Source organism: Apodemus sylvaticus, chromosome 22, assembly GCF_947179515.1.
Source record: "Apodemus sylvaticus chromosome 22, mApoSyl1.1, whole genome shotgun sequence".
In the NCBI taxonomy this organism is placed as follows: domain Eukaryota; kingdom Metazoa; phylum Chordata; class Mammalia; order Rodentia; family Muridae; genus Apodemus; species Apodemus sylvaticus.
The window spans coordinates 24248255-24261423 of NC_067493.1; the positions used below are offsets into that span (position 1 = coordinate 24248255).

The 13169-nt window shown below is 52.8% G+C and overlaps 1 protein-coding gene across 1 annotated transcript in view; it reads right to left on the reverse strand.

Moving 5' to 3' along the window:
- Foxk1 (forkhead box K1) overlaps positions 1-13169 on the reverse strand; it is a 67181-nt gene that overhangs the window by 27045 nt on the left and 26967 nt on the right. Inside the window, exon 2 of the mRNA XM_052167466.1 lies at positions 348-533. Within this exon, the coding sequence (XP_052023426.1) occupies positions 348-533 (186 nt within the window). The remainder of the gene's footprint in view (positions 1-347; positions 534-13169) is intronic.

The following is a 13169-nucleotide window of genomic DNA, read 5'->3' on the forward strand; positions in this document are numbered from 1 at the left end:
GAAGTGAATCCAGGGCCCACAAAAGCACTCTAAACTGAGCTATGTCCCAGCCTATCTGCTCTGGAGATAAGGTCTCTCTCACTGAGGGACAAGGGTGTCCCTGAATGCCCATGTAGCCCTGGCTGGCTGTGGACTGACTCAACTGTATCCTCCTGCCTCAACCTTTGGAGGGCTGTGATTACAGGACTGGGCCACACACCTATTCCCCTATTTGCTTTAGGAGACCCTAACCCCTATATCTGCACCCTGGATGGGTGGTGACTTAGGGGTGACTTTCCCTTGCAAGAGTATCTCCCAGAGTCTAGCTCCATCTTGAGCCCCCGGTGCACTCTAAAGAGCCTGCTCACCTGATGGTGCCGGTCGGGGAAGGGATGGGGCTGACGAGGCTCCGGAGATCCGGCTCCGGAATGTGGATCTTCAGTGGGGAAATCTGTGGGTAGAGTGGCCGCAGGGGGGATGCCGGGGCCTCCTCTTTATGGTACAGGGACGTGAACTGGATCTTGATGGCTGTGCTCGGGAACCGGAAGGTGCATCTGTAAAGGGAGGACATTGGCCGGTCAGGTACAAGGTCACTGGATTCAGAAACTGAAGTCCCACCACCCACAGGACAGGAGCAGCACTCGGAAGCTTGCGGGGGCTCGCGCTGGCGTCAGAACGGCACTCCTGGGACACTGACATCAGCTGTGCTCAGTCTGTGAGCAAAAGATATAAATATCCCTAGACAGGTGCCACCACGCCGCGCCCTCGGCGCTTCCGTGTGCCAGGACTGCTGAGGTGACAGTGACTGTGTGGTTCTTGACCCCAGCGGCAAACAGCTCAATGCATCCTGCCCCATTTGTGCAGATTTCACTCATTCATTCATTTGTTCACTCATTCATTAATTCACTAGAAGACAAGGTCTCCTGTGATCTCCAGACTGGCCTGGGACCTGAGATCCTCTTGCCCCCGCCTCCTGAGTGCTGGGATGACCAGCACTCACCACCATGTCTAGCTTATGCCAAGATTTTAGAGGCAGATTTATTCAAAGTATAAACAAATTCCACCTTACAAAGGCAAAGGGATTCTCCACAGAGAATGTGTGTGTCTGTGTGTCTGTGGGTGTGTGTGTGTGTCGCACACTCAAGTGCTTGTGAGTGTGTGTGCTAACTGGCTTCTCACTAAACTCAAGGCTTACAAGCCTAGAGCCTGGTATGTCGACTGAGTGACAGACAGACAGACAAATCTGACTCTGAGCAGCCTGGGAAGCCCCTCCATCCCAAAGACCACACCATATGCTGAGACAAGGTGGGCATGGTTTGCTTCCCCATCTCTGAGAAATGGGCATGGCTTGCTGAGCACACCTCCTATTTCTAATCTTCTGTGTGTGCATGAGTGTGCAGGCATACGGGGACCTGAGGCTCATGCTGAGCTAGCCTGGCCGGCTGGCACGCTCAGGATCTGCCCACCTCTGTGCTCCCACACATACAAAATAAATAAATGCAACTCGAAAGAAAAAGAGAACAAAGGAAAAAGAATCCGAGGCCGGGTGAGACACAGAATGAGCGCAGGATAGCCTGGGATACACAGCAAGTCCCAGGATAGCCTGGGATACACAGCAAGTCCCAGGATAGCCTGGGATACACAGCAAGTCCCAGGATAGCCTGGGATACACAGCAAGTCCCAGGATAGCCTGGGATACACAGCAAGTCCCAGGATAGCCTGGGATACACAGCAAGTCCCACGTGAAGCCGCCTCTCCTCATTAGCATCTCACAGCTCAGGGACTCCGCCATTGCCAAACATGTGGTTCGTGTGAGTCCATGCACAGGGTAGCTGTATACACGTGTGGGATGGTCGGACGTCAGCCTGGGGCGTCAGTCCTCAGCACTCCCCACCTTATTTTAGGGGATCTAGGCTTGCTTATAGGCTAAGCTGACTGCCAGGGACCTGGGGGATCTTTCTGACTCTAGCTCCCCAGTGCTGTGATTACAAGTATATGCCGCCATGCCTGGAGTGTGTGTGTGTTCTGAAGAGCAAACCCAGGCGCTCATGCTTGTACGGCGAGCACTTTACCCACCAAGCTGCCCCACCCCAGCTCCGCCATCAGTATTTGGACTTTCAGAATCCATCAGTCATTTTTTCTAAGATGCCCTCTTGTGTCTGTGCACTGTCATCTCTACATGTGTGTAAGCATTTACAAGCCATCTAGCACATGTCTGATGACAGCGGGAAGGGGGAGTGTCCAAACTGGGTGCCTAAGGAAGGGGCCTGACTGGGAGCAGCCAGCGGCTAAGCAGAGCTAGCTCAGGGTAACTTGAGAATGCCTGCACTGAAAGAACACGAGCCCACAGCGCACGCGTGCATGTGTGTGCACATGACACACCCGGTCAACCCATGTTCTGCAGAAAGGTTGTCACGGTAACGAACCTCTGGTTCTTTGCCATGTGTCTGTTCCTCCCTCCCTCCCTCCCTCCCTCCCTCCCTCTCCACAGGGTGCAGGGATGACAACATGCTACCCCTCACTCTGCTGGTGCAAGGATCCTCCAGTCAAAATGAGAGCCTGCACTTCACACTTCACATGGCCACCGGACAGCGCCTGTGGTCCCAGCAGACGGGTCCTGGAGAGCAGGCTGTTGAGTGTGACAAGAACGAGCCTGTAGACCTGGGCTGTGCTGCGCTGGGGCTGAAGAACTGCAGCCTCAATCTGGAGAGATGAAGGGTTTCTGAGGCCTCCCCTGGCTCACCATCCGGGCACGGCTGACAGACAAATGCTCTGAGTGGGGCTTACTATGCAGACAGGACCCACCAGAGACACTGGGCGGTGCCCTCGGCCGCCTTCTTCCTCTCTCTTCACCAACTAAGCTGGAGGGATGGACTGACAGCCATCTCCAGAGGCTGCCAGTGGAAACCATGATTATATTTAAGAAGGGTGTGTGTGTGTGTGTGTGTGTGTGTGTGTGTGAGAGAGAGAGAGAGAGAGAGAGAGAGAGAGAGAGAGAGAGAGAGAAAGAAACAGAGACACAGAAACAAAGAGTTGTGTGTTCACGCCCATGGGCACCAGAGAGTCGAATCCCCTGGTGCAGAGTTCTAGGAGGTTGTGGGCTGCCTGATGCGGTGCTGGGACCTGAACTGTGGTCCTTCTGAAGAGCAGCACATGCTCTTTAATCTCTCGAGTTACCTCTCTAGCCCCAACAATCAAGATTCTAAAAGCTAGAGATACAGCCAAATGGTAGAGCCTGTCACTGAGCGGCCAGCGTGGTCCTCAGGAGCAGAGCGGCTGCAGACATGGAGGCCCCAGATTCTAGCTGCATTACAGCCAAGTAAAACAAACCCTGGGATGAAGACGTGATGTCGACGGAGATGTTTGGTAAACTGACCTTCCCTCTGGCCTCCTTTCGTGTGCTGGGGATCACGTGTCCCCACAGTGGACAACATCTGATTTGATCCCTGGTACCAGGAAAGGAAGGGAGGGGAGGGGAGGAGAGGGGAGAGGTGGACAGGCTGTGTTCCTAAAAATCATGCCCATCCCTTTGCAGCACCACGCCCTACTGCAAGCCAAAGCAACACTTGGTGACAACCATCTTCAGGTTCTTGCTGGAACAGCTCCTGACTCACTCCAACCCCCAAATTCCAACCCCAGGCAGCCACCCTGTCACCAGGAGCCAGTGGAGAAGAGTGCCAGGCAGCCCTGTGGCTTGGCAGTGTTCCCACAGGGCACTCCGGGTGTGTGTCTCCTGTCACACCTCTCCAGTAAGGTCCCCACGCGTCCATGGGCCTCGGCCACCCACTTCTGTTTGTGGTTTGGAATTGTTGCTTGTTTGTTTTTGAGATAAGGTCTTGCTATGTAGAACTAGCCTGGAACTCGTGGCAATCCTCCCGTTGCAGTCTTCCAAGCAGCTGTGATTTACAAGTGTGAGCTACCACATCTAGCTCCTAGCTTAGAGTCTTGGGGAGCTGCCTATCCTACCCTGCTGAAGTCAGGGGTCCCTGCCCACCATGGAAGCCACCATAACAGCACTCTCAACCCAGTACCCACGGGGGCGGGGGGTCCTGCTGTTCTGGGTTTTCTGTTTGTTTCATTTTTATTTATTTATTTATTTTTAAAAATAGGGTCTCTTATAGTTGGGGCTGGTTTTAGACTCACAGCAATCCTCTTGCCGCAGCCTCTTTGCTGCTGGGTTCACACGCTTAAAGCCCCATTCTTAGCGGAGGAGTCCCGCTAAAACATTCTTGCTCGGGGCCTTCGATGTGGCTCACAGGACAACAACAACAACAACAACAACCAAAACCAAAACCTGCTTGCCCCTTGACTCCCACAGGATGAAGGGAGAACCACCAGACCCTCAAGTTTCTTCCCACCTCTAAACATGTGTTATGGAACAAGGGGATGGACAGATGGACGGAGGGAAGGAGACACACACACACACACACACACACACTCACACACACACACACACTCACACACATTGACTGGGTTGGCTGGGTTGGGGACAGGGCCTGGTTGCTGAAGGGTGTGGCTTCTTGGAAGTGAACAAGAACTCTATTCGAGAACTTGCCACTCAATGGGGGAGACTTAAAAGACTAGCTATTTGGCTGGTAAATTATACCAAAGCTCTTGCCTGAAGGCTCATAAGCTGAACACAGAGGCCCGCCCTGTCTGCAGGCAGGGGCTGGGCTGACTGGGGATGATTTGGTCAGGAGGTGAGAACACCACAGTACCTGGCGGTCAGAGCTCAGCTCAGGACACAGCTGGCTTGGCCATTACAGCCTGGGTTGGGGCTGGAGGTGGCAAAGAAGGAAGAGCACTTGCATGGCAAGCACAAGAACGTGAGTTCAAATCTCTAGAAGCCACATAGAAGCCAGACACCACAGCATGCCTGTCATTCCTGTGCTCCAGAGGGGAAGAGAGGGAGGGGCACAGCCCGATGGCCAGAGGCACTAAGAAGTGACCAAACAGTGGGAGGGGACTGACGCTGAGGTTGTCCTCTGATGGACGCGATACACATGACACGGTGCACATGTGCCTGCAATCGCATGCAGACACATGCACACAGATAAAAAATCAAACCAAAACACAAACAGCCCCAGCTGACTGGGGCACTGAGTTCTCTGGGCCCGGGGCAGACCTTGACCTTTATTCAGTGTCCCTGTTTCAGCCTCCCTAGACAGCCTCAGACCAGAGCCTGGCTTCCAAGTCGTTTGAAGGGGGAATCTAGAAATTGCCCCACCAAGGGGCAGCTGCCTTGCTGTGGGGGAGTAAGAATGCAATACCGGGTTGTACACTGCCAGGCTTCTAGCAGATGTGGCTTCATGGCGGTTCCCATGCCCCTCCCCATCCCTGCAGAGCCAGGCCTTCAGGTGAGCTGGGGAAGGTGAGCTGGGGAAGGTGAGCTGGGGAAGGTGAGCCGGGGAAGGCGGGGTCTGCAGGGCACACCACACAGCATAGATGAGGGATGGAAACAGATTCCTGCTTGAGGTGCTGCAGACAGAGGCGAGTCCATGACCTCCCGTGGTGAGGACCCGCTCAGCCTTGGTGGGGTGCTGCTAGGCTCACATGCCAGCCGAGGGAGCAGAGGTGTGAGCATCCCACTCCGCAGTGTGAACACCCCAGACGACAGACTCTGCATCAGGAATGAGTAGCACACCCCTGTCAGTATCCCTTATTCAGGAGGCTGAGGCAGGGGGATCAGGACTGCATACTGAGTTCAAGGTTGCCCTGGACTGCAGAGAGAATTCCAGGCCAGGCTGGCCTACAAAAGAAAACTGTCCCAGAAAAGCAAACACAATGTAAACTTCCTTTTTTGCTTTTTAAAAATCTTCTGTGTGTGGGTGTTGTGCCTGAGCACATGTCTAGGTACACACGTGTACCTGGTGCCTTTAGAGGCTAGCAGAGTGTCAGGAATTGAACCCAGGTCCTCCTGAAGAGCAGCCAGGGGTGTTAACCACTGAGCCATCTCTCCTGCCTCTAACTTTTGTTTTTCTTCTTTGTTGAGACAAAGCTTTTCTGTGTAGCCCTGGCTATCCCAGAAAGCAAGGATCTGCTCCCTCTGCCTCTCAAGTGCTGGGATTAACATGTACACCACCAATCCTGGCCTTATTTTTTTTTTTATTTTAAATCATGAAAAATGTGGCAATTAACACATGAATTTCCTAAAGCAATGCCTGAGAAAGCCTCACAGCAGGAACCAGTCCAGGTAACAAGGAATCAGTGATTGACAGATGAGGCCTCAGGAACTAAACCAAAATCCATCTTCCTGGGGGATTTTCAGGATCCCAGATTTTCCTTCAAATACAAACTGGACCTGGAGGGGTAATGCACAATTGTAATTCTAGCTTTTAGGAGGTGGAGGCAGAAGGGGCAACGGTTCAAGGTCAACCTCAACTGCATGAGGCACAACAAAACAAAAACCAACAAAGGGGATGCCAAGATGGCGCAGCAGATAGAGGTGCTTGCTGCCAAGTTTGACAACCTGAGTTTGATTCCTGGAACCCATGTTGTGGAAGGAGAAAATACACTCTCAAAGGATATTCTCTGACCTCTCCATGCCCTCTGTGACGCAGGCACATGCACACACATTAAATAAATATTATTTAAAAATCAATACACTATACAGTGCTTTAAGTACTCCATATGTTTAGAGAAGCCCTTATGGGAGGGAGACAGCTGGAAAAAGAGTTTTCTAGAGTGATGTCACTGTGACATTTTAAAGAACGCCTGACACCACCCAGCAGCTGGACTGATCACAGTAAGTATCTTACGAAGGACTTGTACAGGTAAAAGATCTCAGGCTGGGAAAGGAAGTGTTCCATCCCACCAGAGAATATGACAATATGAGAAGTATTTGCCATAGGCCGGTGACATAGAGGGCGGACAACGACAAATGGGCAGCAGGCGAGAGCCGGAATCTGACTTCAGGAAAACGATACCTGAGAAAGAGCTGGGACCCTGGGTTCATTCGCTAGTACTGTGTACACGGTGTGTGTGATGCATGCTGGGAATCCCAGTACTGAGGCAAGGGGAGGACGGGAGGATCAGAAGTCATCCTTGGCTATGTGAATTCACTCAGGCCACAGGCGCGCACACGCACACACACATACACACACACATACACACACACTCTCTCTCTCTCACCTGAATGAAAACTTTGGGAAAGCTGAGGCCCCTTCCCAGACATTGGGCCTCTGGATAGCTACAGGTCCCCTTGTCACAGATAGGAGCCTAAGCCTCCACCTGTAAATGTCATTTCAATTATTTTCCTGATATGCCAATCACAGGGAGGGGCGTGGTCATGGCCTGCCATGTGGGCTTCCCAGTGGTCTCTGCTGTTACAGTCTGCCCTCTAACAGCAGTTCCTGCAAAGAACACATGACTCTGGAAGGGAAAGAGGCCTCGCTCATGCACGGTTACAAGTGCTCTAGGTCTGCACGGTGCCTGCCACATACCTTTAGACCTAGTGAGCACTGGCCTGGCCCAGTTCTGTGGGGGGAGAGCTTCAGAAGGGAAGAGTCCCGAGGGCTTCACTGAGTGGGGGGGGGGGGGGGAAGAAGCTCTGCAGGGGGCTGGACATGTGACCATGACTACACAGGAAGCTCCCTCTGTTTCCTGTATTCCACAGTCCACACTTGCCGCAGTGCCCTTCCCAGGAGGCCCATTCCCAGGAGGAGGTCAGAGGCGCAGAGGCTTTGTCTTGTGTATGTGCCAAGGAAAACCACAGCTGGATCAGGAAATGCATTTTTTATTTTGAGACAGAGCCTTATGAAAGCTAGGCTGGCCTTGACTTCTAAGTATCAATGATGAGCGTGGACACCTGGTCCTCGTTCTTAGTGCTGAGATCACGGGTGTGCACCTCCACCTGAGGTTATGGAACACTGGGTTGGAAGCCAGGGCTTCAGGCCTGTGGCGAGCACGCTACCAACTACACCAAATCCTCAGCCCGTGGGTAGCAGTGCTTCAGGACCAAGTCCCAAAGCAAAGAATTCTCACAATTTCTAGGGATTTCATTTAAAATATCTTCTTTCAGCTGAGGCTGGTGAGGTGGCTCAGTGGGTGGTGTTTGCTGTGCAGGCATGAGGACCCAAGTTCAGATCCTCCAGAACACACAGAAAAAGCCAGGCACTGCAGCCTGGGATCTCAGCACTGGGTCAGTAGTGATGAAGGCCAGCTCAGGTCCCAGGAAAAGACCCTGCCTCCAAAAGCTAATGTAGACCTCACAGAGGCTACCTGATGCAGACGTCCGCACACGTGTGCATGTGCACCCTCCATGCTTGTGCAGACAACACACAGCACACAGAAAGCAATCCATTCTGCCAGAACAATTGAAAGATGAGCCACGGTTGCCACGTGACTGTGGGTACCACGGTGCCCTGGGCTGAGTCAGGACAGCTAAGGGTTCAGGAAGACTAAATCCAGAGGGACCTGTGCATCAAGAGTGATGACAACGTAGTCTCAGATCTCAGATCGGGAGGAGCAAGAGCCCTCTCGGGTCCAGGCTTTGGAACGGGGTCACTGCTCCTGGCCACTGGTCTCCCTCGGCCGGCAGCTGGCTCTTCTACCATCGAGACAGTAAGAGAAGCACATGCCAGCCCTCCCTAGAAAGCCACAGCGGGGCCAGAGGCAGGAAAGAACGCATCAGGGAGTGAAAGACTTGCTGAGCAAACCCACAGACCTGAGTTCAGTCCCTAAAACCCATCACATAAAATGGAAGAAAACTGGCCTCTGGCCTCCCAATGCGTGCTGTGGCACACACACCCAAGAACACACAAACACACACACACACAGAGTCAGAGACAAAGAAAGAAACCCACACACATACACTGAGGAGAGGGGAGGGGAGAGAGGAGAGAGACACTGGCAGGCCAGGCTGCCATGACGAAGCTCAGCCCTGGGGTGCGGTGAGTTGCACCACATTCCTGGGGTTTGTGATCACATCAAGTACCTTCCCTCTGGTTACCCAGGCAACTGCCTGGATGGCCCTGGGCATCTGCATTTTTTAGTGGGTTCCCCGCTTCCCCTGAAAGGGGATCTTCCCCAGAGAGATGCTCTCAGGGATGTGTATAAGACTGCAGAGGTGGTGGCGCACTGAGGGCGAGGCTGGCACGGCGGTCTATGCCTGCCGACATCCCAGCACTCAGAAAGCAGAAGGAAGAGGGTTGCTTTGAGTTTGAAGCCAACTTAGGCTTGAGACAACAGCTCAAAACTACCACGAAAGACTGAGAGCAAGGGCTGATGACATCACTCAGGAACTCACTAGACCAGGCTGTCCTCAATTTCCCAGAGATCTGCCTGCCTCTGCCTCCCTAGTGCTGAGATCAAAGCTGTGTGCCACCACGCCCGCCTTCCTGCATGCAATACTTGTACTATGACCCAAGCCCCTGGCACACAGGAATCCAGGCTAATCTAGAGGGAATGTGGGCATGTTTAGTGGGCTCACGTAACATCGGCAAGAACCTGGAGAGTCCAGCTCCCCTGTGGCAGCGTCACTCCTTCCATGCAGAGGTGCGACTCAGATCCGGCTCTCGGGAGGGCTCACAGAACCCTGTGACCACAGAGCACTCCGGCTAATACGGCCTCACTGAAGCACAGCTGCCTCACGAGGATGCAGAGCCGCCCTCTGCCTCAGTGCCCAGCACTCCTTAGAGGGAAGCCAAGTGCACTGTGCTGTGGGACAGTAAGCAAAACCAAGGGTCTTTCATTCACACCTTGAATTTCACGTAATAATAATAGTTCCAAGTCGGTATTTAGTTGGGTGCAGGCTTGTCATTCCAAGTACTGGGGTTCTGAAAGGGAGAACAGCCCGTTCAAGGGCTGCCTGGGCTTCCGGCTGTTGAGTTTAAAGGTGCAAATAGTGAGGTCTTATCTCAAAACAAGATAGGGAGGGAGAGGCTGGCCAGTGACACAGAGCCTGCCTCCAGTTCAATCTCTACTATAAAAACAAAACTAGTGTCTGCTATTATCTCAATGTAATATCTGCTGTGAGCACACACAAGCTCTCTGAACCCTGTGGTTGTATTTCCTGGGTAAACATGCATTTCAAAATAGTACAGAAAAAGCTGCTACTTGTAAAGCTACTCTTGTAAAACCAAGCCACCAGAGGCCAGGCTAAAGTCTCAGTGGAACCCTGGATGGAGGAGCCGGGGCGAAGCCAGGCTCTCGACTCAATCTCTCCATTCTGGTGACTTCCGCTGGCCTGGGACCAGTCTATCCAACTTGGCTCAGGAAACCCTTTCGGGAGCTGAAGGCAGAGCCAGGAAGGGCCTCCCGGAAAGGGCCAGGCATCTTCCACACACAACCAGCCCGGAGGGCAGCCAGTGGCTGAGCCTGTCAGTCTGGAATGAAAGCAGCATTTCCTGGAACAGTGAGGTTGTAGGCCAGCCATGTGATGGCCTCAGCCCTTACCTCAGCATCTCGGCCAGACACAGCACTGGGCCAGAGACTCTTGCTATCTCCCTGTGTCCCATCTAAAGAGCAACAAGGCTTTGTTATTTCAAAAACAGCAGCTCTATTGGTCCAAACAAGGCAGAGCCCAACTCAACCCTCCCAGGGCACTTCCTCTCTGCAGCCCTGGGCCAGCCAAGCTCGCTTTCCTAATATGGAGAGGCCAGCCAGGCCAAACTACCCAGAGCTCAGACTTGGCCCGGGAGCTGCAACCCAGGTGGGAGGGACAGGGCTGGCTGTGTAAGGGACGGGCAGCTCCCAGTCCCTTACAGCCCCACCCAGGCCTATCTGGCATCAGTGGGTACAGTTGGCTAAGTCCACAGCACAGAAGAAGTGGAGCCCGGGAAGCAATGAGAGAGAGGGAGAGAGAGAGAGAGAGAGAGAGAGAGAAAGAGAGAGAGAGAGAGAGAGAGAGAGAGAGAGCGCGCGATTGTACTTCTGGGAGGCAGCATCACCCTGCTGGCGGAGGGCCACCTACAATAAGGAAATGAGTTTCATTTCGTGGAAACGCATCTCATCCCTTCACTGTGCAACAGCAGAGGCAGGACCTCTGTTCCTGGGTGAGCTAAAGCCTCCGAGGCTCATGTGTATATGTGCACATATATGTACATGGTGTGTACACATGTGTGTGCAAGAGATGAGAGGGGGATAATGGGTGTCCTGCTCCATCACTCGCCTTCTTATTCCCTGGAGACAGGGTCTCTCACAGGACCTGGAGCTATGCCAGCAGCCAGCAATCTTGTTCCCACTGCCCATGTGGCTGGGGTACAGGTGCAGGTTCAGGCAACCAGGCCTTGTGTTTACACTGGGTGGACGCAGAGGACTCAAACACAGCCCCCGCTGACCCGCTGAGCCACCTTCCCAGTCCCGAGAGGCTCCTGCCTCCTGTGGAAAGCAAGGGCCCAGTGGGTCATCTGTGTGCTCCTTTGGGGGGGGGGGGAGGAATCAACAGCCAAACTCCATCACGTTCCAGCTTTCAGCCGAGGGAAACTGAGTCACAGACAGCAAATGTTCACATAAAAGCCAGGGGGAAGCTGTCCATATACCCATGACCACAGCATTTGGGAGGTGGAGGCAGGAGGATCAAATGTTTAAAGTCATCCTTTGACAACACAGCAAGTTCAAGGCCTGCTTGGGTTACTTGAGACCCTATCTGACAAAAGAAAACATACACTGGTAAGTACTGTGTGACAGCCCACTACTTCCACCAGGACCCCGCCCAGGGCTGTCATCCAACCCCTCCCCATCCCTATGGTCAGCCTTTCTTGCTCTTTTTTTCTTCTTTTCACACTGCACCCACATGTATGTTAATTTACACATATGAATATCCTAATGAGATACGGCATATGACAGAGAGCATGGAATTCTTTCTGAAAGTCCGTGGTCTTGCTTAATGGTCTGCATTCTAAGTCCATCCATTTTCCTGCCAATGTCTTCCATTTTATTTTTCTTGAAAGTAGAACAGTATTCCAGTGTGTGTGTTTCATTATCCGGTCATCTCCTGAGGGACATCTATGTTGATTCCAGCTCTTTGCTTTCGTGAACAAAGCAACAATAAACATGGGCTGCAGACACCTCTACAGTGGGGCATGAAGGTCTCTGGGCCTATGCCCAGGAGCGAGTCAGCTAGGTGCTAATTTTTAAAGGAATCTCCAAATTGATTTGCACAGTGGTTGCCCTAATTTCACCCCCACCAAAAGTGAATTAATTGTTAAGAAAAGTTCACTGTGTCAGTTAACAGCTGAAAGTTTGAAACTAGAACTAAAGCCTTATAATGGAGCCATGGTGTGCATCTGTAAACAGGCCAGGGGGTAGCTGGGACCCGTGCCTGCTCACGGGCTAAGCGGGGTCTCTGGTGAGGCTGTCAGCACTGGCTCTGGCTGTGGCAGCAATAACGATCAAGCTACACTAAAGCACACACACCTCACAGCAGTGGCCAAAGCACCAGCGTGCACAGTGTAGAAATAACAGTAGTGCAACTGCTGCTGCTGGTGTGGGGCGCGCCGTCTCTGCTGGGTTCTAATGCTTCGCCTCATTTTAGCTCCCCAAAGCCGTGCTCCCAGCCCTCAGCTGGTTTTGATTGGTAATAAAGAATTAATTGCCATACAGCCAATGGCTGGACAGAAAGATGGCGGCGGGACTTTTAGATTGCAGGGGCGAGGCGCTGGGAGAGAGCAGAGGTGACAGGAGAGAATCACCATGACAGGGAAGGAGAAACCTTAAGGCAAGCAGCATGTGAGAATGTGAGAAAGTGCCCTAGCGGCCATTTCGCCAACTGGGTCTGGGGTAACAGCAATGAAATAGAGATTTTAAAAGCTGTTTACTCAGGAATACCAGAGGGGAGTGTTTGCTAGCTGTAGGGAGGTTTACAAGTGCCCAGCCATTGAGCTGGTCAAGGTCTATCAAACCCAGCTGGCATGTGTGTGCCTTTCATTCCAGGATCCACAGAGCTCTTGGGTGGGTGCACGCATAGGCACGCTGGGAACCAAAGCGGTTTAACTAATTTACCACTACACATCTCTACCTCTCCTGTCCCAACACAGAGCAGCCCAAGCTAGGCCTGGGAGTGGATGCCCATCTTCCCCATGACTCAGGATAGAAAGCTGAAGGTCTGCCTGGGCTACAATGCAAGTTTAAGGCCCGCCTCAGAGTCTTAGTGACACCCTGTCTCAAAGGTGAAGAGTGCTGGGGCAGAACTCACAGCAGCACAGTGTTTGCTAAAAGTCCCCCAGCAGTGGAACGGACAGCTTGCTTGC